Source organism: Poecilia mexicana, unplaced genomic scaffold (genome assembly GCF_051168715.1).
Source record: "Poecilia mexicana isolate PSO_F unplaced genomic scaffold, ASM5116871v1 scaffold_13, whole genome shotgun sequence".
NCBI lineage: Eukaryota > Metazoa > Chordata > Actinopteri > Cyprinodontiformes > Poeciliidae > Poecilia > Poecilia mexicana.
Window position 1 is genome coordinate 32,415,740 of NW_028263382.1, and position 24,888 is coordinate 32,440,627.

The window sequence follows — 24,888 nt, forward strand, 5'->3', positions numbered from 1 at the left end:
GCTCCTCTTCGGAGCTTCCGCCTCACAGAGCAGCCCTCACCTGACACCTCCAATCTCCTCCTTCAGACTAACCAGCAGAAATTAGCAAACACCTGGTGGAATGGCACAGCTGCTTCAGTCAATATACGAGCTAATTCTCGTAGCTGGAAAAAGCGTTAAAAGGAGCAATGTTATTATGGCTTTCTGAAGGCAGAGTTTCAGAAAGAGCAGGAGTTTCTTAAAGAGAGAGAGGCCCAATTTCAAGGCGTTCAATTAAAGAGACACATTTCTTTCAAGTCATATTTGATATGTAGAGCAATTTTACAACAAATGAAGGTAACATAGTTGATGATGCTATAAGATGGCACAACATGCCTGGTAAGTACATAATACTACTATTAATACTTCTATTTTGGTGGCCTTCCGAGGTCTAGAGGGCCACATTGGTAGATATGTCGGTCCAGATTTGGTCCGTGGGCCTTGAATTTGCAAACATTGTGCATTAGTACAATAAAAGATTAATCTATTTTTAAACTTTTCACACATCTTTACCAAATCTTCCAACATCATCTGCTTGGTTACATCTAGGGTTTGTAACATTCACTAAACCTCAAGTTCAAAAAACACAAAAGGTTCAAAGTGCAGAACATTTTTCAATATTTATTCATAAAACAAACAAATATAAAAATTAAGTTACATGATTATTGTGGTGTAAAACCACTGAGCTAACTGGACTTATCAAAACGAGCGGCGAATATCTTTGCGATTCTGTCCGTCTGTTTCTTCAGGGACGGAGGGGACATGTCCGGCCGTTGACGGGGACCTCCACGAGGGGGAACGCGGCGGCGGTCTGAGGAGTTCTGACCCTGGAAATATCACACAGAAATACATCTTCAATTATAAAAACATTAGAATCAGGGACATGTCATTGCATGTCAAGAGTTTAAAATAATGACTTGTGTGCTTGTGGTGCGTCACCCCGCTAAGTCAACGAGTCATTCTTTAAATTTTTTAACATGAAAGACTTCCTGCTGAACGCTGTATGTGTGGAACGCACAAAAACAATCATGGATTAAACACTGAGTAACAGGCTTAAGCCGGTTTCTTAGCAATGTTGTGCCGTTCTAATTCCCAGCATTCACTCTAGTAAGAACGTTACTGTAGTAACTAACTGCTGTAACTACAGTAGTTAGTTTTAGCATTGGTCTTGAATGTTTTCTAGTTATTTATGTAACAGAATCAGCTGCTTTATTAGTGCACCAAAAAGCAACCTTATAATTTATCTGGGTATTTTATGTAGCATAGCAAAGGTGAATTTAAACAAAATTCTGCCAACTGTTTGTCAAAATTCAAAATTCTCAAAGCCTTACCTAAAGTTTCGACTCCTGTTATATTATTGATAAACCCAATCTGATAAACAGCAGTAGTCAGTGGGGGAGACAAATGGACAAAATTGTTGGTACCCCTCTGTTAATGACTGAAAAGCCCCACAATGGTCACTGAAATATCATGAAACTGATAAAGCAATAATAATAAAAAGATTTGTTGAAAATTAACCAATGAAAATTAGACATTGCTTTTGAACTGTGGTTCAACAGCAGAGTTAAAAAAACAAAAACTAATGAAACTGGCCTAGACAAAAATGATGGTACCTGTAATTTCACATTCTGTTGCTCATTGACATATTCTGTAGCAGTCAATGAGACTTCTGCACCTGTCCACAGGTGTTTAAATCTTTCTTTATGATTATTTTTGTCAGTTTCAAGTTATTTCAGTGACTAATTTGGGAGTTTTGGTCATTAGCAGAAGGGTACCCACAATTTTGTCCACATATGTATATTTTTAAAAACTGCAAATATTACTAAATTGGTTCTCATTTACTTCTGGAAAATAATTTGAATGCAACTAAAAACTCTACACAATTTTAGGGCTAGAGAAATGTATGGGCTGGAATGCTTACCTTGAGTAGAAATCAGTTCCATGGTGTTTACACAGAAATAAAAAAACAAATTTAACATAATTTTACTTCTTTTATTCAAAACAGAAAAATGCAGCATGTTTCTATTGCTGATAAATTAACTAAACATATTGTTTATTAACTGACTTAACTATCCATGTGCAGCAACAATTAGCAACAACAACTCTCCATTAAGCTGGAGAAAACTCCAATATTTTCTTTGATATATCAGTAAATAGACTTGAGACTCTGGAATGAGCAGGAAAACTGTGAGCATTTCAAAAACCGTAACTTCTAAAACGTTAGTACCATAAACTACCAATACCAATACGAATAACAACAAAGGCTTTAATATCAGAGATAAAGCTGTAAAATACTTACAGATTCATAAGATGTGTTAGAGAAGGATGGAGCTAAACGGATGGCTCTCAGTGACGCCTCCAGTTGGTGAGACGGGAGGAAGAAATTCGGAACTTCCACAGGCAATGAGCTTAAGGTAAGAAGTTTAAAAAAACAACAAGACTTAAAGATAGTGTCCTATATCTCTGTTATAAATGAATATAAAATCTTCATTAGTGCTCAAATCAAAGTCTAAAACTTTTCAAATGCTAAAGCCTTTTAACTAATTTGGTTAAATTAGACTTAAAAAAATTAAGAATCAAATTTGAAAAAGGAATGTACTACAAGTTATTGAAGTCACTGAGCTTTATAAAAGGCTTCTACTCTGAAATGGTGGCATATAGAAGAGATTAGGAAAAGTACATGTTTATGTAAAAATTAAATTATCAAAGTAAACTCTTTGAAAACTCTGTTTCGACAGATAAATGGCCAGTAACCTCCTCCTCACACACTCAACCTTGGAGTCGCTTTCGACTTCCAGCTCCCATTCAGGAATCAAACCGGTTCAATTTCAAAGACCGCCATCTTAGGTTAGGTTAAGGATACGTCTGGAGCTGGTTTTCATCCATGTCCTGAGTTCCTGAAGCACCGTGTGTGTCAGCGGCAGGCTGTGGAGATGATGATGCGTCATCTGAACTGTTGTGGCTGTTTGACTCCTTTGTCTGATGGCCGGATTGTAGCATCCTGTCATCGTCTCTCTCTGTACGGTGAACATTGTCCGTGCGTTTCTCATTGGTAAGACAGCCGTCTCGATTTTCCTCCAGACTTTTTTCCTCATTCTCACTCATGTCTGACTCCTTCTGATCCTCTATGCTCTCTACAGAAACCAGGTCAGGGTCTGACAGGATGCTGGTCCAAGGACTGGTTCTGTCTGTTAGCGATGTCACCTCATTCAGAGGCCTGGGCTGCAGCACCACCTCCTCGAAATCCTCGTCTTCTTCTTCATTATCATCATCGCCAGCTTCCTCGTCCTGTCTAAAATCCTCTTGGTGTTCGTCCTGTGACAGGTTGTCCTGGCTGCTTTGCTCGTCCTTTTTGTCGTCGTGGTCAGAGTCGGTGTCGTCCTCAGACGTATCGGCAGGCAGCGGAGATGCAACATCCAAACGATTATGAATTGCTCTGTTTGGACTGGACTTGCTGTCTGGGTTGGCCGGAGGGCTGCTGCGTTCAACAGGTGAGTCTGATGAGCTCTGAGTGTTGGAAGGAATCGCTTCCAGGAAGTGACCGCGTAGACCTGAAAGACAAGCCAAATTATGAAGAGAGAAGAGAAAAACCAAAACCGCACAATTTCGATTTCTGTTGTCAGATGTGGTTTGATAAAAGAGGTTGATGTTAAAAATATTATCTAATTTATTTATCATTAATATTTTATTGCATAACTGTATTAAAGCTGCAGTAGGTAACTTTTATTTTTTAAAAATGGGTAACACTTTATTTGACAGGGTGTTCATAAGACTGACATGACACTGTCATGAACATGAAGGACTCTTTATGAATATCTATGACTGTTGTCATGAAATGTCATTTGGTAAACAATGACACTTTTAATGCAAAGTTGCTCTAAAAGTTGCAATAAAAATCCCTTATAAGTGCCAACTTTGTATTATTTTGTAAATAATTATACTTTAATGCAAACATATTTGTTAAACCTTTAACTATGTCATGACAGTATAATATGAGACATATAATCGGGCATGTTTGACTGCGCCAAGAAACGCCTCCTGGCTCTGATTGGTTGTTTCTAGTTAGCGCTGATTGAAAGCAGTGGAACTCAATTTTTTTTCCCAGTCTATCCGTCTTGTACCAAACTGTCAAAACATAGAGACAGTTTCAATAAATATGTAAAAAAAAAAAAAAATAAAATAAAAGTTACAAACTGCAGCTTTAAAGCATGTTTTATAGCTTTAATTTATTGTATATCTGTTGTTATGTCTTACTCATTTGTACAGTGCTTTGTAAAATGTTTGAGTCATAACTGCTGGGTATTGTTTTTATTATGTAGGATAAACATTGTTTTTTCTTTTTTTCCAGCTTTTTACCTTGGTATTTTGTAATACATTTGTTTTTATGGAACAAAAAAATCAAATACAAATTGGATCAGAATCGGTTGGCCGATCTTTTTATATTTTTAATATTTGTGAAGAAGCTCACCACTGATGATGTTGTTGACTTCCCCAACAAGCTGGTTGGACTTGAGGAGCAGCTGACTCGTGTCGGTCTCCAGCACCCCCCGATCCACGTCTTGGTTGTGGCCATCTTGTTCAGTCGCAGGCGGGAAAGTAGGAGTGGATAGCTTACGGTTGAAGTATCGCTGAATGTTGTCAAGCTCGCCAAGTTTTCTCCTGTCATAAAAATATGAGTAGTTTTATATTGGTACCGTGAGTTTTTTTTTTTTTTTGAAAAAGTGTCAAATGTAAATGATTATTTTAGTAATTGATTATTGTGACGGTCTATCAATTAATCAGACAAAAAAAAGAAATCACATTCTGAAGATTTCTTTTTAACCACTTTAAAGATTTTTATATACAATATTAAAAATACATTTTCAAAATTTTAAAACATATTTACACACAGAGAAGGGTTTTCTTCTTAAATGCAATATTTTTTTTATAGATTTACTTTAATGACTTGTTTGGGTATACTGTCCGTTCAGCAAACGGCCTTTTATGAGTCTATATAATTATGTTTACGATTAATTGACCACTAAATCACTTGACAATTAGGACTGTCACAATAACAAATTTTACTGGATTATAATTTGTCCCTAAATTTATTGCGATAAGATTGTTATTTTGAGACCATTTTCAAGTAATGTAATAGTAATAATGGCATAATAATGCAAGAACACATTGTCATGGATAAATAAACGTTCAATTCTAATGAACATTTAAACACTGGGACTGGAAGACATTTGAAATATCCGACATAAATAAATAAAACAACAGAAATGACAAATAAAATTAATTTGAAGTCTGTATAAATAAATGTATCTTTCAAAAAAGGGATAGTTGAGACCAAACCACCAGACTGAAAACTTTTATCATTCAGTTTTTGGTAAAAACAGAGAGAAAAGAGAAATGATAAATCAAGAAAATTAAAATGATTGAGTTTCTTTTAATTTATCATTTGATTAATTGATTTATTGTTTATTGTAACAGGCCTATTGACAATTATTCTAATCGATTCATCACAATAACTCTGATTAATTGTTTCAGACCTAATGTAAAGGTAAAGAATGGGAATTAAAAAATTCATCTGAATACCTGAGTGCTGAAAACAAAAATGAGCTGGAGGGATTAACGTCGCCGGTCGGGCCGCCACAGGTCGGGCCACCACAGGCAGAGTGAGACGCCGTTTGTTCTTGCAGATTCTGGTGGTAAAGACGAACTTTGTCCATGTGCTCAAAATGACGATCATTCTCACTTGGCCTGCGACATGAAATAATTAATGAAAAGGACAAAAACTGTTTGGATATCGTCAAGCTGTGAGAGTACTAACCTTTCAGAGAACGGCACGTCGCTGTGGTTTGGCGACGAGATCTTCTGCTCTGGGAATCTGCTGATGTGGGAGGGGAAGCTGCTGTACATGGCTGTGGTTTGATAGCTGAGAGGACTGGTCTGAAACAAAGCCTGGAAATAAACCCGTTCTCAGCTTGAGATTTAGAAACCACAATTTAGAAATCACCAGATATTACATTTCATCAAAAAGGCACACTTACTGATGAGTTTTTGGCAGCTTCATCGTTGGTGCTTTTTCTCTGCGCACGAAGGTCCTGGACTCCCCTCAAAGGAGTTATAGACACTTTAATCTGACCGTGACACTGGCCACTGAAGTCTGTGATGTTGTACCAACCACACACTGATGGGAAACCCCAGAGTAAAGGAGACAGGTCTACAGTGGCAAATCCAATCACCCGCTCCATTTCTGCAGACGTAAAACATCAAAATGGTTAAATAATACCACGAAACAAGCCAAAACATCGTAAATCACTATTCCTCTCACAATACCTCCTTTGTGCCACACTTTGAACACAAGAAACTGATGTGGATCTACCAGCAGCTCCTTTGAAAGCCTGGAAATGTAAAGCAAACACGTTAATTTGTTGCAAATGTGTTGCTTACTTTGAGGTCTGTGTAGAAAGCAGACCTGCACTCGTGCTGATGGTCCCACACAGGACAGTCCGTGTTGGTTACAACAGATGTGCAAACTGGTTCAGACGAGTCAGCGGTGACGTATGAAACACAGCAACAAGGAGTTCCTTCGGTGCGTTCAGTAAGAGGACAAGCTGGGGGAAAATGAAACACTTGTTTGGTCTAGATTCTCTGTCATCTAAACAAGGCAATGTACTTCTGGGGATTTTATGTGATAAACATCCATGTGTACAACATAGTGTACAGAGTGTAAGGAAAATGAATGGTTTCCAAAAGAAAAACATTTTTGCAACATCCGTTCAGAATACCTTTAGAGTTTAAGAACTAAATACAGTTCATAAACTGTAAACTTGCCCGTTTTGAAGAAGAGTGGACAATACTTTCAGTGTTAAACATGCAAGGCTGGTAGTGATGATCCCTGAAAGATTTGTTTCTGTAATGACAGTCAAAGAGAGCCCTACAAAGGATTGACTCAAGGACTTTAAAAACAAATACGCTCCATAGTTTGATTGTTTCTTGATTTTGAAAACTATGCACCATTTTGCCTTTTCATGATGTTGAACTCTGTTGGCTCATCTTATAAAATCTCAATAAAACACAGTAAAGTAAACATTAAATGCTTTACATAACATACTAACCTTTCAGATTGAGGTGCATGGCTCGGTCCACTGCCACAGTCACAGGGAAAGAGTCTTCCACGCTCACCTCTGTGTGATGCGCAGATGTCAGGTCCGGAGTTTCCCTGGAGGGTTTACTCCTGTGTGTGCTCCGGGTGTGTGACGATTTTCTGGGAGCAGACGGGGAGCCATGTGCTTCTTCCATTTCCTCCAATAAGATCTCCTCCTGACTATCAGAGTCCAGCTGGGTGTCATGTGCAGCTAACAGGTTTGTGGGAACGGAACCATCCGATGATGTGATGTGCACCCTGAGAGCTGCGCCTTGTAGATCGGCGGCAGAGCGCATGAACAATGGGTACACTCCTGCAGAAACATAATAAACAGAGTTTCTACATGTTTCACCAACTCAAAAATAAGACTTTTTAAGAGCTTTTTAAGAGCATTATGAATGAAATTTAAGACCAGTATCATGACAGAAATATACAAAAGAAAATTAAGTATATGTTGCACAGAATACATGTACTACTGTACGGGTTGGCAACAAAAGTAAGCCAGTGGCAAAGACAAGTGTCCAGCCAACTAATGACAAATGTACACTGTACCCATAAAAGATGCAAAAAAGCTAGCGAGCTAGCAAGGGTTTTGGGAGGCTGATTAGTGGTAGGGCTGGACGATATGGCTGATATGGTAGCGATATAAGCATTTTTTATCAGTCGATATCAATAATTAATTAGTTTCTTGTTTTAAATATCTGAAATACTGCCAAACTGGTGACATGACCTCTTCTGTTTTATCCACAGTTTTCACTTGGAGGCGAAACCTTAAATCGTTGCTGTGCAAGTTAAACAAGTTGTTGCTAGGTAACCAAAGAGTGACTGAGTTACTTGAATACCATTCACTTTGCTGCTTAACCGGCCGTGAGAGACTGAGCGGCTAAAGTCTCTCCTTTGCCTACATCCCCCAGAATGCTGTGCGTCTAGATCAGAGTTCAGTGAATATTACATATGTATTTAACATTCTGACGTGTTATCTATTGATATTGATCAAGTGTCTATCCTGATATATCTTGTTACTGATTTACTGGCCAGCCCTAGTTAGCTTTAGCCTCAACCTCCTCGAGTCACAGAACCTAATGACCTAATGTCCGGCAGAACTTAAGACTTCTGCCAGACAAAATAGTTCCAAGAGAAAAATAAACTACAGAGATTTAATAGTTCTGCCACAACAAAATGTAAGACCTGCAATTCATGTATTTTAGGCTAACTTACATTTTTCTAATGTATTTCAATTATAAGGCTAATTTTTAGCTTCATGAATGTAAGACTTTTTAAGGATGTGTGGTCACCCTGAATTAGGCAATAAGTAATTTTTTTTACATACCACTCAGTGACTGCTTCTGCTTGGGAGTCTTTGCAAGAGAAGCCAGATCAACAAATGCAGACCCCACCAGTCGGTCTGAATCGCTTGGCCTTGTAGTCCTGTTTTTAGAGAAGGTGACCCAGACCTGGACCTCCAGTTTCTCCTCTCGCAGATACCACACCAAAGGCTGAGTGACTCTCAGCTCCACCGTTCTACTTCCTTCAAAGCTCACCGTGGCTTGGTCGCCCTCAACACACGGGTGTTTCAGTCGGGAGCAGACGGCGTCCTGGTCGAAGAACTTGTATCTGATGTAGCAGTAGGTAGAGCGCTGAAGCTCGCTCATCCCCGGAGGAAGAAGACAATGGACAGGAAGCCACACTTTAGGCATCGAAAAAGTCAGTGAGAGTTTTCTCATGCCTTCTTCCCAGGATTCTTCATCATCTTGCTGTGCCATTTCCCAGCCCAAACCCTCGGCAGCTTTAATGACCCTTTCTCTATCTGAGTGGTGAGCGAAGCTGATGGAAAGCTCCAGGCCACCGACCAAGATGTGCTCCGACTGTGAAGGACGTTTTTTACGAACTAAATACAGCCCGAACCAGCCAGAAATACCTAAATGTTTGAGAAAAACATGAATTAACTTCTGTGTTTATTAAAGAGAGCAGCTTGCCCCATCATACTTTTTAAATAAGTAACAGACCTGTTCTTTTATGAATGAGATCAACCAGTGGTATTTTCACAGAACCCAACATGATCTGTGTTTGCTCAGGAGATGCTGCAAGAGAACAGAACAGAAATGTTAGAAACACAAACTCACCTTTGTGAGCTCAGATCACAAAGGTGAGCTAACTCAGACCCAAATAAGACTCTCATCAAATTTGGGTCTGAGGTAAGCTGAGCTCCTCTAACCTTTTTGACTGTCTCTGTTCCAGACAGTAAAGACGGCAGACGCATGCTCCAGCTGCTCAGCCAGGCTGCAGGTTTCCCCGCTGCTCATGTGCAGCAACAGATCACAGGTCACCTCCATGTGGTGGTCAAAGTCGGGGCAGAAGGTCCTGGCTGCAGTGCGGGTACACCTCCTCTCGCTGTCAGGTAAGAAGGACAGGTGGACCGTGACGAAAGGGTTCACCCCGACCTCCGTTAAATGGCTGAATTGATTGTTTTCTTCTGATATTGCTCTGGAAAGATTGAAAAGAGGAAGAAGGAAAAAGAACCAGGAGTTACTGTACTAGTACAAAAATGCTCGGCTTTAACTTGAATATGTTTCTAAAGCTTTATATACGTAAGCATTTATCACTTTATGACCTTCCGTTTGTGAACATTACATAGATGAATCACAGTAAAACACTACAATCTGTTGTGAGGCGGGTTTGATAGTGTACCTTGCTGCTGCCTTCAGCCCAGACGCTCTGTGCACTTGAACCACAAGCATCACAACACGGGAAGCAGCTCCTCTACCAGCCTGTCCTTCAGGTCGGACAGGCCTGTGCTTGTAGCGAATGCAAATATCCAGCAAACCTGAGGGGGGAAAAAAAACAAACAAAAAAAACAGGCTAGACACATTGTTATTGTTGTTATTGTTCATCTGGATCACCTTTATAGATGTGCATGTGCTTACCTGAAGGCTGAGGTTGAAATCCTGAGTGGTCCTCAGTCCTTGGAACCAGGGGAAGGGAGAACATCTGAGCCTCGTTAGGATGTTGTTTCTGCATGGTTGCCATGGCACATAATTTGGACAGGGGAAGCAATCCTCTGGCCACAAGCTGATCTCTGACATTTGGATAATAATATCTGCAAAGAAACATGATGAGAATCAAGTAAACAAACCAGCAGCTGTCAGAATGGGAAATGTTGGAGTTTTAATGTTACTAAATGAGAACAGCAACTTAGGGACATGTGTACAGTGTAACCATATTATGTCAAAGCCAAGACAAAATACTCAGCCTGTAAAGGTGATTCTTTCAACAGGTTAGGATAGGTCAATGGCCTATGCAAAACATATTCATTAATTTTTTTTTAACAAAATCATTCTTGGATCATTAAATTTCAGTTTGCTCAGCCCTGTCTATCTTGAGCTCCATTCAAAACAAGCTGTTTCAGGGCATCTTGTCACTATAAATGTAAATACACGCCCCCCAACTAAAGTGTGTACTCGCATGTGAAAATGGCTGCAAACAGATGCGCAGTTATACAACCGTACATCTTTGAAAAGCAGAAGTGGAGCTTCCTGCTCAACCATAAAAAATACAGCAAGTGGTTTCTGGCTAGGAAGTCAACAACAAATCGCAGTAGCACTTTATTTGAAGGGGTGTGCATAATACTGACATGACACTGTCATAAACATGACACAACACCTGTCATGAACATAAAGAAGTCTTTATGAATGTTTATGACAGTTGTCATGAAGTGTCACTTGGTAAATAATGACACTTTTAATGCAGAGTTGCATTAAAAGTCCATTAAAAGTGAAAACTTTGCATGATTTTGTAAATAATGACAATTAAATCAAAGTTGGCATTTTTAATGGACTTTCAATGCAACTTTTAGAGCAACTTTGCATTAAAAGTGTCATTATTTACCGAATGACACTTCCTGACAACTGTCATAAACATTCCTAAAGACTTCTTTATGTTCATGACAGGTGTTATGTTATGTTTATGACAGTGTCATGTCAGTCTTATGCACACCCCTTCAAATAAAGTGTTACCCAAATCGCTTGTGTTTTCCAGCAGCCATTGCACAGCGCATACAATGGTAAAAACCAGCTGACCAAACCTCCTGGAGCTCCACTTAGGTTGCTAGGTGACAGACAGCATGTCGCTGGGATTGTTAGGAGAAGGGCAATGCCTACTGATATGTGACATTGCAACGGAAGTTTTTGAAAAAAAAAAAAGAATTCCAGACACCAAAAAACATTAACTTATTGCCAAAAAAGAGCTAGGTGTTTTTTAAGCACTTAGGCTATTTTTAGTAGCAGTCAAAAGCCAAATGGAAGTACAAAAACATGCAAAATGGGAATTTTGAATAACATGTCCCTTTTAATATGACACTTACCTGCACCAAACTTCAAAGTGGACGCCTCCTCCACTACTCAGGCCTTGACTCGACAGCGAGCTGAGCAGCAGTCGCTGGACAGGAACTCCTTCAGGAGCGAGAAGGACGTGAGTCTCGGTGTGACCAAACACCGGATCCGGGACGCAAAGAGTGGTAATGGTACGATATGGCTTCAGGTTCAAATCTGGTGGAGGAAGAATTAGGGCTAAGAGGAAGGTAACATGTTGGGTTTAAATAGCCTGTCGCAATGACAAATTTTACTGGATGATAAACTGTCCCAGAAATGATGGCGATAAGAGGTAATGTTGTAGTTATCGCTAATAATAACAATAAGCTCAATGGTTTTGAGACCATTTTTAAGTACCTTAATATACTGATGCATACAATTACAAATTTGCCCTCTCAAAGACAAACTTTAATTCTACAAAGAACACTTAACACTGGAAGATATTCTAAGTATCGAAAATAAAACGGAACAAACAAAACCAATTAAAAAAACGGAAATAAAAACTAGAGGTTGACCAATACATCTCCCAACCAATATTTTGGGATGATATTTGTGTTTTGTTCTTATACCAATGTCGGCTGTTACGAGTATGCATTCACTGATCCATGAGTGCATCCAGAAGCCATGCCTTAAGATAAGACCAAACGCTTTTCCGATCCCTCCATGCTAGAGAGCAGCTGGTAACGTTACAAGACTAAATGTCAACAACAACAAGGGCAAGTTTTCAACTTTCATTGTATTTTTAACTGTCTCGTTTAGCTCCATCTGCACTTTGAAAGCCTGTCTCTGTCTCAGTGGTGTCAAATGTTCCATATTGTTTGCCACCAATTCTTAATATGTTACATTAATAAATTGAGACTTGTGTAACATTCGTTATGATTGTGTGATTTTTTATCATGTAAATGAACAATGAAAAAGCAATACTGGCTTCCAGATGAAAAAAAAAATTGGCAGCACATATCGGGATCAGTTGGATTGATGTAAAAAGAATCGGTAATGGCCTTAAAAAAAACAAACAAACAAAAAAAAACCTTCATTGGTCAATCTCTAATAAAAACGCGAACAACCGAAACCATAAATAAAATGGATTATGATGCTTCTGTGAGGAAAATTGCCCTTCAAAAAATACTAATCATCAGAATGTAAATTATCGTTTATCATACAATTAATCCATTAACTGCTTATTGCGACAGACTTAGGTTTAAAGTTTTATTTTTATTTAAGGGCGGCCTTACTGCTCTCTACAAGGCTCGGATCAACGTTGGAGGCAGTGCTGAACTCCTGGGAGGGGAAACTGTACTGAACGTAGCAGTCAGCCTCTCCCCACACTGTGGACTGCAGAGGGGTCAGCCCGCTGACTTTCTCCACTCTTAGAACAAACACATGCTCCCTCATAATCCTCACTTGTGCTGCATTCACCTGAAAGACAAAGGCTGGGGTTAAAGGTTATTTAAGAAAAGTAATTGAAGCAAAGGTGTCACAATATTTCAGTATTTGTGCATTGACATAATTGTACAAGTGCCTTTATGCAGCATAAGCAGAAGAAGAGGGTGAGGCTCTGAGTCTGTTTAAAGTTCTTCACTGATGTAATCAGCAATTCTACTTTTCACATCAGTAAGCAAATATGTTTAATATGAATAAGTGAAAGCAGAGTAACAGCTCTTATATTACATATTTGAAGTGCTGAGTACATACCTTTGTTTGTGGGTGTGGCTGGTGATCGAGCATGTGAACCGGTCTCACCAGGTGAAGAGACGAGTCGTACTCCTCATCTCTGGTGCGCTGGAGGGAGATGATCTGCTCTGCCCGACCCATAGCCAGAACAACCCTGAGGTTTCCCCTGCAGCAGCCTGAGAACACGTCGACGACAGGCATATAGCAGTCGACCCCTAAAACTGGGTACTGCGCCTGCAGAAGGAGCTGGGTGATCTTTGGGTCCCTGAAAGTAAGAAAAGGAAGGAAAATATCGAATACCATTAAAAGGGTTTCCTGCTGCCCAGTTTGCAGTCAGTTCTGGCAAGTTATCATATTGATGGCATGTGTGACACAGCTCACAATTAAGTGTTAAATTGCACAACAGCGCCCCTCAAAGGAGAAAGTAAATAAGGTAACTTTCAGCTTGTTTACTGCTAACAAGAGTTTGAATGGATGTAGGTCTGTCATAATAACAAATTTTGCTGGACAATAAATTCTCCCAGTAATTATTGAGATAAAAAATAATATTGTTGTTTTGAGATCATTTTCAAGCATTATATTGATGATGCAATAATAATGCAGGTTTGCCCTCTCAAAGACTAATAAACTTTTTTTTAGTAAAACCACTCCACACTGAACCTCAAAATTCTAGGTATGTTTTTGTGAGGGCTAATATTATAGCATGACATAAAGCTCAAAAAGACAATTTTGCTTAATAACTCCCTGTACAGTTGTAAAAAAAATGGACTTGTTTTTGTTGTCTTACCTAAATGACACGTAGAACTGATGTAAAGGTAGTTTAACGAGGCCGAAGAGTCGATCGTTCCCAGAGCTTCCAGTTTTCTGCCATACTTCAATCACCATCATGTTATCCTTCATACGCTCTAAAAGTTTTGTTGTTAATCCCACTGGTGTTACCTTTTACACAAAAACAACAACAACAAAAAAGACAATCATATTTGGTTTATTTTGTAATCTGTTTTTTGTTTTACATTTTCACTGAAATGTGTGTCCCAGCAAATCTACTCGCTTCTCTCCTCATACATCACAATGAGAGCACCTTTACATCCCTCTGTACATTATTTGATGCACAATTAAATTAAAACCACAAAGTAGGTTGTGATGTCTAAATGTTCACAGAAAATTATTTAAAGTGCTTGGACAAAAATAGAGAAGTAGGACAGCAAAAGCTATTTAAAATATAAATACAGTGAAAAACACATGACTTTCTAAATATTCACTGAGGAAAAGCAGATTTCTTAGTGATTTAAGTCTTCAAAAATTAAATCAGAAAAGATGGTTAGCAACAAACAGACACGTTTAGCAAGAATGGCAGTGAAATGAAATTAAGTGATTCAGACCGATGGAGACGGCTGAGTTTCTTGAACCCACCTGAACAAAGTTGAAGGTGGGGTTTGACCGGCCCCAGCTGACCGTGGATCTGGCCGCCTCATCGCACCAGAACAGCTTACAGTTCAAGAAGACGTTTGGAGCCTGCTGCAGCCCGCAGCTGAACTTCTTCCCATCTGGAACCATGAGTAAAGCATGCAGAAGGACTTGGGGCTCCTCTTCGGCCTGAGAAGATTTAAGCGGAGATCTTCGGATCTTGGGAGGATTCGAAGGTTCCCTCATATGTGTCTGAAGAGTCCAAACATTCAGCCTGGGATGATCCATCGCTGGAGCCGATAAGGCCTCCATGTCAGAACGCTGAGATCTTACAACATGTTCTCTTTCGGGGTTGGCTGCGATTTTCAAAGGCAGCGTGTCTTTCGCAACCACGTTCCCTGTTTTTTCATTAGAGGAACTTTTGCTGTGTGTTCCTAGTTCTATGGAAACCTGCAAAATATATAGCAACTGGGTCACAACCCCTTAACTTTGTTGCTTACAAAAATAAACAAGTAAAATAAAAAGCTAAAAATTACTGTGAGAGGTCCAATGTGCCACGTTTCTTTGGTTCCCTCAGAGCCGCAAACTGGCAAAACAACAGACTGACTCAGCTCCTGGCTCTGCAGTAGACTGCGCAGAGCGTGAACGGCCTTACCAATAAAAACAGGCTGCAAAAACAGAGAGAAAACATTTTTAGCACCTGTTACACCAGCAAATGATCAATATCTTGAGCTGCTTTAATTAACCTTATTATAAAAAGGTATCTTAAATTAATAAAGTAGCAAAAATTTAAAAAATGGGGAAAAAAATAAAAAATGCATTTATGTTTAAAATTTGTACACCACCAGCAGGTTACTGATCATACATTTAAAAAACTCTACAAATCAGCCTAAAAATTAATCAGCTTCTTAGAGCCAAAAACATATAGATTTTACTTTTGTTGTTATTATTATAGTTAGGATTAAAATACATTTTCAAGGGCTTTAGAATTTTTATTAAATAATCTCGTGCTTCGCTTTTTCTCTTCAGGGGTTGCCACGGCAATTCACCATCTCTCTCTCCCTCCTCTTAGTCCTATCCTCTACAGTGATATCCTCAGAATTTCTCATAATTAATTTTACTTTAATCCGAACTTAGTCACATATCTACTGTTTACTCCTTAAATTTTGACTGTTTCATCAGTTTTACATTATAATTGACGGTTTTGATCGGTTTTCTATTATTATTTCACTTAGATCTCATGCTGTTTGCACACTCGTCATTTTATTTTTAACTTCTGTAAAACATTTTGATACATTTGCTTACAACTGGGAAAAGTATCTGTATGGCTATCAAATGGTTGAGAGTTTATTTCCTGTCTTCCAGTATCTGTATAACGTACAAATGGGTAAATGATTAGGATGTTTAAGGGTGAATGAGGCTTGTTGTGTACCTGTAAACTGAGTGGTCAGATGGGATAGAAAAATTAGAATTAGTATTTATCTTAATGTGTACATCTCACTGCCTGTTATGTGCTTGCTTTCTATAAATAAAATTGTTTGTAGAAGCTAACTAAAGTAGTAATCAAAGTGTCTGAGTAACTTACTTTTTTCTGGTCACTCTTTCTTGAGTAAATCTTGAAAGTGAGCTCGCTTTCCCACCACAGCTTGATCGCTGCGGTGTTGAAGTGGACAGGAAACACAGAGAGCTGGTGGAACTTCACAGCTTAAAGAAACACACAGAGAAGCTGCATCAGAAACAAACACCATAAGGAAAAGTTTTACAAAGCAGGGCCGCAGCTAACGTATATTTTAGTAATGATTATTATGGATTATTCGGATACAAAAAATGGCAGATTCTGTAGATTTTTTTTAACCTTTCTTTATACAACATTGAAATGCAAATAATCAAATTAATCAATATCTTTTTTCAAATGAGAATAAAACGTTTTACTGCAATAACAGCATTTCTTTGTGAAAGCTTGATCATTTGTAGCAAAGAATATATCTGCAGATAAAAAATACTTTTAAAGTCAACATGTTAAAAGCTCTGCACTTTCTGCTTTACTTTACATTAACACAGTGTAGGGCAGATCTGTTGATTTTCTGCATTAACCGATTAATAACTGGACTCCAAAAGATGCTTATTAAGACATTTTTTACTAAATTCAAACCTAAAACTGAAGCTAAAACTACCACTAGATGAATTCTGCGTGGAACATATTTACTAATTAATGTTTATTTTTTTAAAAGAAAAATGTAGATATTTTTGTACAGCTTTGGGTTAATTATTGCTCCGAGTGTGTTGTTCTTTCAGAAATTTTTAAAGTCTCTATATATTCCAGTTAACGATTAATCGATTGCTTCAATAACCAATTCATCAAGATCAATCTGACTAATGGCTCAGTTACAAATAACAACAGGAAGAGTTACCTCCAAAAGCGATTTTACTGGAAACGGCTCTGGTCACGTCTACATCTCCACCTTTACTCCGCCCAAACTGACCCGAGGCTGAAGTCATTGGAAAAACATACTCCACAAAATATGTGCTATAAAAAAAGAGAAGAGATTCAGAGATTCTCAAATACAAATGCTAAGATGAGCTTTAGCTAAAAATAACATTACTAATTGTTTTACCATTTCTTGCTGGGCAATGGGCGGGGAGGTTTCCCTTTGACGGCCTTCTTGGTTGTGGTGGCTGAGCCGCCTGCAGGAACGGCGAGCGACTCAACGGTAACTCTTGCTATTCGGATGAGACTCAGCAACTTGAGCTGCTCTGCACTGAATGAAGAGTAGAGATCATCGCCACGATCTGCAAACTGCTGCTCATCTAAATTTGGACTGAAAAAAGTCAAAATGTGGGTCAGAACAGCCTTTGCTGTTTGTAGATGAAATGTTGTTTTTTGGGGCTCTTACCTTTGGCTGATCCCAGGTTCAGACTGCCTTGGTTTCTCTGGATGAGTTTTATTGGATGTTGTTGCTCCCTGACTGTTGTCCCCTGCCAAATCTGGTGCAGTGTCTGAGTGCTTAAAAACAATAACTTCAATAAGCTGTCACCTGAAAAAAATGGCTAAAACTAAAAGATAGAGTAAATACTCACAGGAGTTTTGTAAAACAGATTTTCCAGTAAGCTCTGATCGTAAAGCGGATCGTTCAGCTCGCTGTCTCCACACACACTGCTGTGGCCGGAGAGAGATTCAGGAGGTGACCCCTGGATGTCCCACAGAGGCAATTCAGATGTCACAGAGCTGGGGGAAAACAGAAAACAAATTAAAAAATGCTGGAAACAATTCAAATTTATTCTAAGACAAAAAGGGAAATCTTATGAAACCGGCTCTTCTTTTTAGCTCATATTTTATTGGCTTATCTAATTAAGTCAAATTTCTTAATTGCTTGTTTTGTTGCTTCATTTGTAATTTTATTTTATAAAAACAGGAATCTATTGTAAATGGGATTTTGGATCTCAGTCAGACAACCTGTATAAATAAAGGTCAAATAAAGAAATAAAAAACACAATATTTGCAAAAGGTTTGTCACATTAACATAACAAATGCAATTTTTTTTATTCCATTGCATTTTATTGGAACTTTATGCGATAGACTAGATTTATCTGGCTGTGATCGTCATGTTAACAGAGTTTAAAACGTCCAGCAGCTCAGGGGGGAGAGGAAAGGTTTGTCATTGCACCATTGCAGGCGGAGAAAATGCAACAATTTGGGAAAATCTGAACGGGTCTGTTTGTATTGATTTTAACACAAAAAAAATGAATGATAATTTTTTTTTCCAGTAACCATTATATTGAGATATTGATTGTTTTTGACAAAATGGTTGCTGCAAAGTTTATATACATACTCTAAGACTTCCAGCTTGACTCGTACTTAAAGGGGCAGTATTTTGTATTTTCCAGGCACATAGTGACATTTCATAGCAGAATCAATTGGCTATGTTACCTTCAGTTAGTATAAATATGATGCCTTTATCAAATATGGCTTAAAACAAATTTGACTTTGTAATTTAACAACTTAAAATTCAGCCTGTGTCTCTTTAAAAACTCCTGGTCATTCTGAAACTTCGCCTTCAGAAAGTCATCACACCATCACTCCTCTATTAACCCTTTAACAATGATTTTACCAGCGTTGCACTGAGAAGTAGCTCATATAATGAGCTTAGCAGATGCGCAGTACCATCAAGTGCTTGCTAATTGCTGCTGGCTAGTCTAGAGGAGCTGAGAGAGGGAGTCACAGGGGAGAGCTGCTCTGTAATACAGAAGCTGGGAAGATTGGAAACTGCAGGTCAGAGGATGAGCTGCGTATCCAAGGTGGTGCTTGGTCCATCTGGACGTTTTGTACAGCTGAATGGTTACCATGGAGATAAAAGGATTTCTCAAACATGCATGAAAGAGTCATATCAACACTCCAGTATGTTTTTGATGAGGCAATAACATTTTAACATAATGTAAAGCACAAAAAAGTTGATATTATATAAAACCACCCCTTTAAAAGTGGTTCTACAAATTACTAATTTAAAATTGGGGTAAATACAAAACTACTCAATCCCAATAAAATGCATTGCCATTTGTGATTGTAAAGTGATAACACTAGGTGAAAAATGTAAGTGGCACAAATCCAGTGAGTCTACCTGCCAAGCAGCAGATCCACAGCTCTTTTGTCCATGTCTGGCAGACAGTCCAGGCCACTGTCTGAGGGGAAGGCTCCATCCCCAGAGTCTGCATGCAGGATATCCTGAAGAAACATACGTGATGTAGAAGGGAACACACTGCAAACATAAAGAAGGGTAGTAGGTATTAAAAAACATGTGCATTTCTGGAATCTTTAAAAAATAAAAGCCACTGACTCTCTAGGTGTTTGGATGTTGTCCTTGGGGAGAGGTAGAGGACTGTCCTTCAGAGGCACAGAAGAGACGACGTCACAATTCAGAGCCGACTCCACCATTGCATTCCTGAGCTTGTTTCCCCGCTCCAAAATGACTGCAACCAGAAAAAGGTTAACAGTCATGACTGGACATTTTTGCTTTTGCACATTAGTGATTGACTAGCTGTGTTTCTATTAACCATAAAATTGTGCAAACTGAAATTATGAAAATAAATACACCCAATGAAAACATGTCAATTTAGAAAAAACTCAAGTTTTTTGAAAAAAGTTTTTGAGCTAGAATGAGGTGGTTTTTTGACCATAGCTAAATAGTTGTATTTCACAAAACTGCAAAGGAAACACTTTTTATGGGTCACATGAGTCACGTAATAAACAGCTGAATGTTACTATTTATGAAAACGACTAAGAAGATAACAGGAAGTAGTAGTGGGATGATGGCTTGTTTTTGTTTTGTTTTTGTTTTTTTGGTACAATGTGCAGCTGGCTCCAGAGCTCTCACAGCATCACACAGTTCATACAAATGTGTCATTTAAATGTGTTGAATCCATAGCTCTACTCTAAAAGGTCAGACTACAATTTCCTTAAAATGGCCGTTCCCAAGTCTAAGCAGCTTGTCGCTCCAACACTTGAGTAAGACACCAACGTCTCCTCTGATGGCTGATAGATGATGAGCTAAATGGCTAAATTATGAATGCATCTCATGTAACTGTTTACATCTGTCGCTGCCATGATTTTTAATGACATCGGGTGAACAAGCTTTTTCACATGTTATTTTAATTTAATTTCTTATTTAATGGAAATGTTGCCATTGCAATGTTGTGTTTTTTTCAAATTAGCAGAATATCGACAAAGATTTGTGCTCATTTGGAATGGAAACGCAGTTAATGATGCTGCTGCTGACCTGAGATGATGTCATTATTTCTCGTCTCTGCTGTCGAGGGATTCCCAACAATTTCACTGTTTTGAAGTTTACTGCACGTAGGAACCTGATTCTCTAGCGTCGTCTTATCCTTCTGGACATTTTGAAAATACAAGTGGTCTTTTCCTCTAAAATGAACAAATCAAGGAACACAAGAGATTAACAGAGGAGAAAAGCAAGGGGTTGTTTTGTACAGGTATTTGTTCAGTAACTCTCCCAAACCTTGGTGTGTTTCCACCACTGCTCCCGCCGGATTCTTTCCCACCTCCAGCGGTGACGAGTACTGGCGGCGGGAGGGCCGTCAGTTTGGGTACCTGCAGCTTATCGATGCTGGTGTCTGTGGCGGGGGCCGAGCTGCTGCTGTCGTAGGCTTCAGTCAGAGGCTCCAGATTCAGGGAGACCTAAGAAGTCAAGATTGGAGATGAAAAACAACATATTTTAGTATTACAGAATATTTCAGTTACACTTAAGCCTGTAAAAGGCAACTGAACAATTAATTGCTTGCATGATAAATTAAAATGAGCTTGATAATTTCCATGTTAAGGACTAATATTTTTTGAAGGGCAATTTTGTTTACAGAAACATCATAATCCATTTTATTTGTGGTTTTAGTTGTGTGTGTTTTGGTTTCCTTTTTTTATTGTTGTTTTTGGTTGCTGTTTTTTATTTCGGATTTTTAAAATATCTTCCAGTTCCAGTGTTGAGTGTTCTGTACAAAAATAAAGTTTGTTAGTCTTTTTGAGGGAGAACTTGCATCATTATGCCATGATCATTATATTACTTGAAAATTGTCTCAAAACAACAATATCATCATTTATCGCAATAATTACTAGGACAGTTTATCATCCAGTAAAGTTTGTTATTGCACACAAAGTTTTAAATTGATCAGTCTGCTCACCTGGACTTCTCCCAGCTTTTCTGAGGTTGGCGACACTAGAGTGTAAAATCCACTAATAGGCTGCGACAGAGACAGACGGGAGATCCCAGCAACTTGAGCCCGAGCGACTGGTAAATGATTCGGCTTAGTCAGAACCTCCAGCACCAAAGAGCCCATATCTGTTTAGAAAAAATAGCTATTGATTTGTAAAGACAAAAACCTGACCGATATCCATCCATTCATCATCTAAACACGATTATCCTGGGCCACTAGAGCCAATAAAGCCTTTAAAAAAAAGTAATAATAAACACTTATTCTGGGAGCTGGCACTTATTTCTAACACTAGCAGTAATTGGGCAAGAATCAGGGTACACACTGGACAGACTACCAGAGACACAGAAAACGACTGTGCACGCAGAACGATGAACCTAACAGTCATGTTTTGGAGTGCGGGAGGAAGCTAGAGGACCTGGAGAGAAAATATTCACCTGTAAGGTATGAGGTGAACTGCTTTGGGCCGCAGCGGATCGCATAGCGAGCTGTGCTCTTGATGGTCCTCTGAGCCACCTGGGATGCATCTCTTGGAAAGAAGTGCGTGCCATTGGACGACTCACCCCACCAGCGCAGCCTGATGAACGTTGAAGACGGAGGCTTGTGGACTGTCCATAAGACCCTGCTCACTGTTACACACAGGAAGCACCTCAGCTGGCCCTCAACAAGAGGGGGTAGGCTTGTTGAGGGAGACACATCGCTGGGGACTGACAGAGTTATGTCAGGTTACACCAAGCCAGAGACACAACACACAGTTACTTAAAAAGTTAGCTAAAATTTATTGCAGTCCAAGCTGGTCTTTGCTACGCGTCATGCAGACCTGAAAGAAACATGTTCAATAGATCTGAGACAGAAAAAAGCTTGTGTAGAAACAAGAGGTCTTACTTTAACAGTGTGTATCTCTGTCTGCTGTATTTGTATTCATTTCATTTATTCAAGTAATTCACAGTATTGAGAAATTTGACTCAGTAAAAGTACTGACTCTTACTAATATTCAAGTAAAAAGTACGTTATCATAAAAGTACATTTCCCCCAAAAAAGTTACTGACGTAGATGTAACTGAGTAAATACCATCTCTGGCTGTAAAGGATAAAATACCGAGTTATAACATATTAAATATTGTTGTGAGACATTTTATTGAATCAAAAATGTCAGTACGGTGCAGAATGAGAAATTACATAATTTATATGTGAAAATTTTCAAAGCGTTCGTATATGTTCTTACGAAAGTGACAGTTGGTTGGACGAGCTACCCATAAGTAGCATAACATTAGCATTTAGCTACGTTACATTTACCTTTCTTTTTGTTGCTTGCAGCTTTGGCAGACTTGTGTTTCTTACTCTTCATTCCTCAGTTCAGTAAAAACAGACCGTAACTGGCAGTCTCTCCGAAACAGAGCCTGAACCCTTCGCTGACATGTTTATTATCGCTCTTCCAGTTTAACTGGAGCTAAACTAGCCGCGCGCACACACAAGTACACACAAACCGAACAAGCGCGGAAAACTGTCTCCGAGCAACAAGACACTTCCGCTACCCAGAATGCCTTACTGATGCATTCTGGGAAATAGAGTCTGTTTCTTTTTTCTTTCTTCCTCTTTTCCTTTCCTTCCTTCTTTCTGTCTTTACTTCTTTTTCTGTTTTTTTTTTACTTAGTTGTTTCTTTCACTGCGACATCAAGGTTACAAGGATGATAATTAAAAATTATTACATCGATTGCCCTTTTTTTCAATTAGCTACTCCACCCTCCCAAGTTCTTTTTAGGGGCTCTTATGAACAGTGTATTAATATGCATGCAAAATGTTGCACTATGTAGCTTAGATACATATAAATTACATCTTACTGTCAAACAGTTCTTAATTTAGGTTACTAATAATTGAATTAATTAAGTTCCCAATACTGTTGTTTATATATCTAAAACATGAGGCATCACAAAGACTCCATCTTGTGGGCATGTGATGGACCGAGCAGTTAAGGAACAGCCAGGCACCGGTTTAAAGTCAAAATAGTTGTTTTTTATTTAACCCAAAACAAAACTTGGGTAAATAATAGAAAAAATGACAAAATTTGGGCCCATAAAAGAGGTCAAAGTAACAGACATCAACTCAGACTAACTCAAAAAACAGACCTAACAAACAGAGACAAAAGGGGACTTAAATACTGGCTGATCAGGCCACATACAAAACACAAAAAGGGGAAAATACACAGAAACCTAACTGAAACTAACATAGCAAAATCCCATTCCCCCCCTCTGGATGATGAGTAATGGTGTGAACCAATTTGCAGTCTCAGCTGGCTTGCTCCACCCCTTCTCCACCTCTCTGCTCTCCTAAGGATTGGGGCAGCCAGCACTTAAGAAACTCAGAAACAAAACAAAGATTAAATCAAGCAAAACACAACAATATAAACTAGAATGTGCGCACTTATTCTAGAATACAATGTGATGTGTTGCTTTCTAAACAAAACCAGTTATTCTGTAAATTAAATCCTAAACTTAAAGAAATCCAAATATAAATGAGATAAACCTATTGCGTGTGGTGAGAGTGAATATTACCACATTTGTGTGGCTGTAACTGCAGCCATCACAGGGCACCACCAGCAGAGGGAAGCACTGGTCTGTCACATTATTTCTATAAAAACGGAGGAGATGCAGAAAGACCGTTATGACATGAATGATTTAAACCCACTCACATGAGGAAATTTAATCAGGTTGACAACGAAATGAATTGCAGATTCAAATTTTTGGCGGATCACTTTAAGCTTCTATTTTTCTCCAGTATTTGTTTTTGACAGTTTGTTGCAGAATACCAAAAATCTTCTCGTGTGTTTTAGGTAGTTTGAACAGCCGCTGATAGTCACTCTGCATGTTTGCTGTGGTAACAGTGAGAGGTGCACTGTGTGTGTAGGGAGAGGGAAAAAATAAATATCACATAAACTTGTGATATTAAAAATAATGTCACATCAGTGACTTGGGAGTTTTCCAAACTTTCTGGTTTATTCGATTGCAGATCGAACATCCTAACAGCATAATTTCTAATCTTAATAAAAGCCCATAGTGTATGTAAACCACATGATTACCACTTATAAATAATATAAGCTCCAAAATGTGAGTTTTTAAACAATGCCGTCAAAGTCCAAGGATCATTTTTGTTGTACATTCAAGCTTTTTACTATGGCCTCCAGTGAAACAATACAGAACAACCTTCCTCTCTTTAACAGCTCCATGGGAAAATATTGCTCAGTGTGTGCGCAGGAATGTGCAATAGAGATCTGTTACACGCTCTCTTCATATATTTTCTGTGTGTCTGTCTGTGGCTGGAAAGACTGCCTCAGCTGGAAAGAAAATGTATGTCTCTGTGGGAATGAAAAAGTATGAAGTTAAGATCTCTGCCAGTCAAGCGGCAGGACTTTCCCCACAACATTTCCATGCAGAAGGGTTCGATGGATTTGAGATTTTAATACTGAACCAGCCTCAACCTGTTTTCAGGTGGCTTGAAAAGTATTTTCTCACATATCAGAGAAATATGCACACAAGGTCAGCTGTGTTTGATCAGAGGGATTTAAAAATGGTCA

The 24,888-nt window shown here is 38.7% G+C and overlaps 1 protein-coding gene across 1 annotated transcript; it reads right to left on the bottom strand.

Moving 5' to 3' along the window:
• Positions 1-612: 612 nt before the first annotated feature.
• On the bottom strand, positions 613-24,835 carry c2cd3 (C2 domain containing 3 centriole elongation regulator). Its single transcript, XM_015003434.2, has 33 exons — positions 22,614-24,835; positions 21,756-22,025; positions 21,289-21,446; positions 20,613-20,791; positions 20,373-20,518; positions 19,434-19,566; positions 19,218-19,355; positions 17,680-17,827; positions 17,496-17,605; positions 17,217-17,420; positions 17,013-17,128; positions 16,187-16,305; positions 15,138-15,269; positions 14,608-15,051; positions 13,982-14,133; positions 13,216-13,459; positions 12,756-12,939; positions 11,514-11,697; positions 10,078-10,250; positions 9,842-9,977; positions 9,369-9,637; positions 9,160-9,234; positions 8,484-9,071; positions 7,125-7,466; positions 6,482-6,620; positions 6,343-6,407; positions 6,054-6,259; positions 5,834-5,964; positions 5,599-5,763; positions 4,487-4,677; positions 2,882-3,569; positions 2,318-2,426; positions 613-845 (listed from the first exon to the last, which is right to left on the bottom strand). Exons 1-33 carry the CDS (start codon positions 22,663-22,665, stop codon positions 705-707), a joined length of 6,531 nt encoding a protein of 2,176 aa, XP_014858920.2. The 5' UTR covers positions 22,666-24,835; the 3' UTR covers positions 613-704.
• Between the last annotated feature and the right edge of the window lie 53 nt (positions 24,836-24,888).

What these genes read in the sequence shown, in the direction of transcription:
- c2cd3 (XM_015003434.2), bottom strand. Translation starts at nt 22,665, where the DNA reads ATGAAGAGTAAGAAACACAAGTCTGCCAAAGCTGCAAGCAACAAAAAG. An exon ending in GGCACATTGGACCTCTCACA is followed by an intron (nt 15,052 to 15,137) that starts GTAATTTTTAGC and finishes TATATTTTGCAG; the next exon opens with GTTTCCATAGAACTAGGAAC. An exon ending in GACGTGCCGTTCTCTGAAAG is followed by an intron (nt 5,764 to 5,833) that starts GTTAGTACTCTC and finishes TTCATGTCGCAG; the next exon opens with GCCAAGTGAGAATGATCGTC.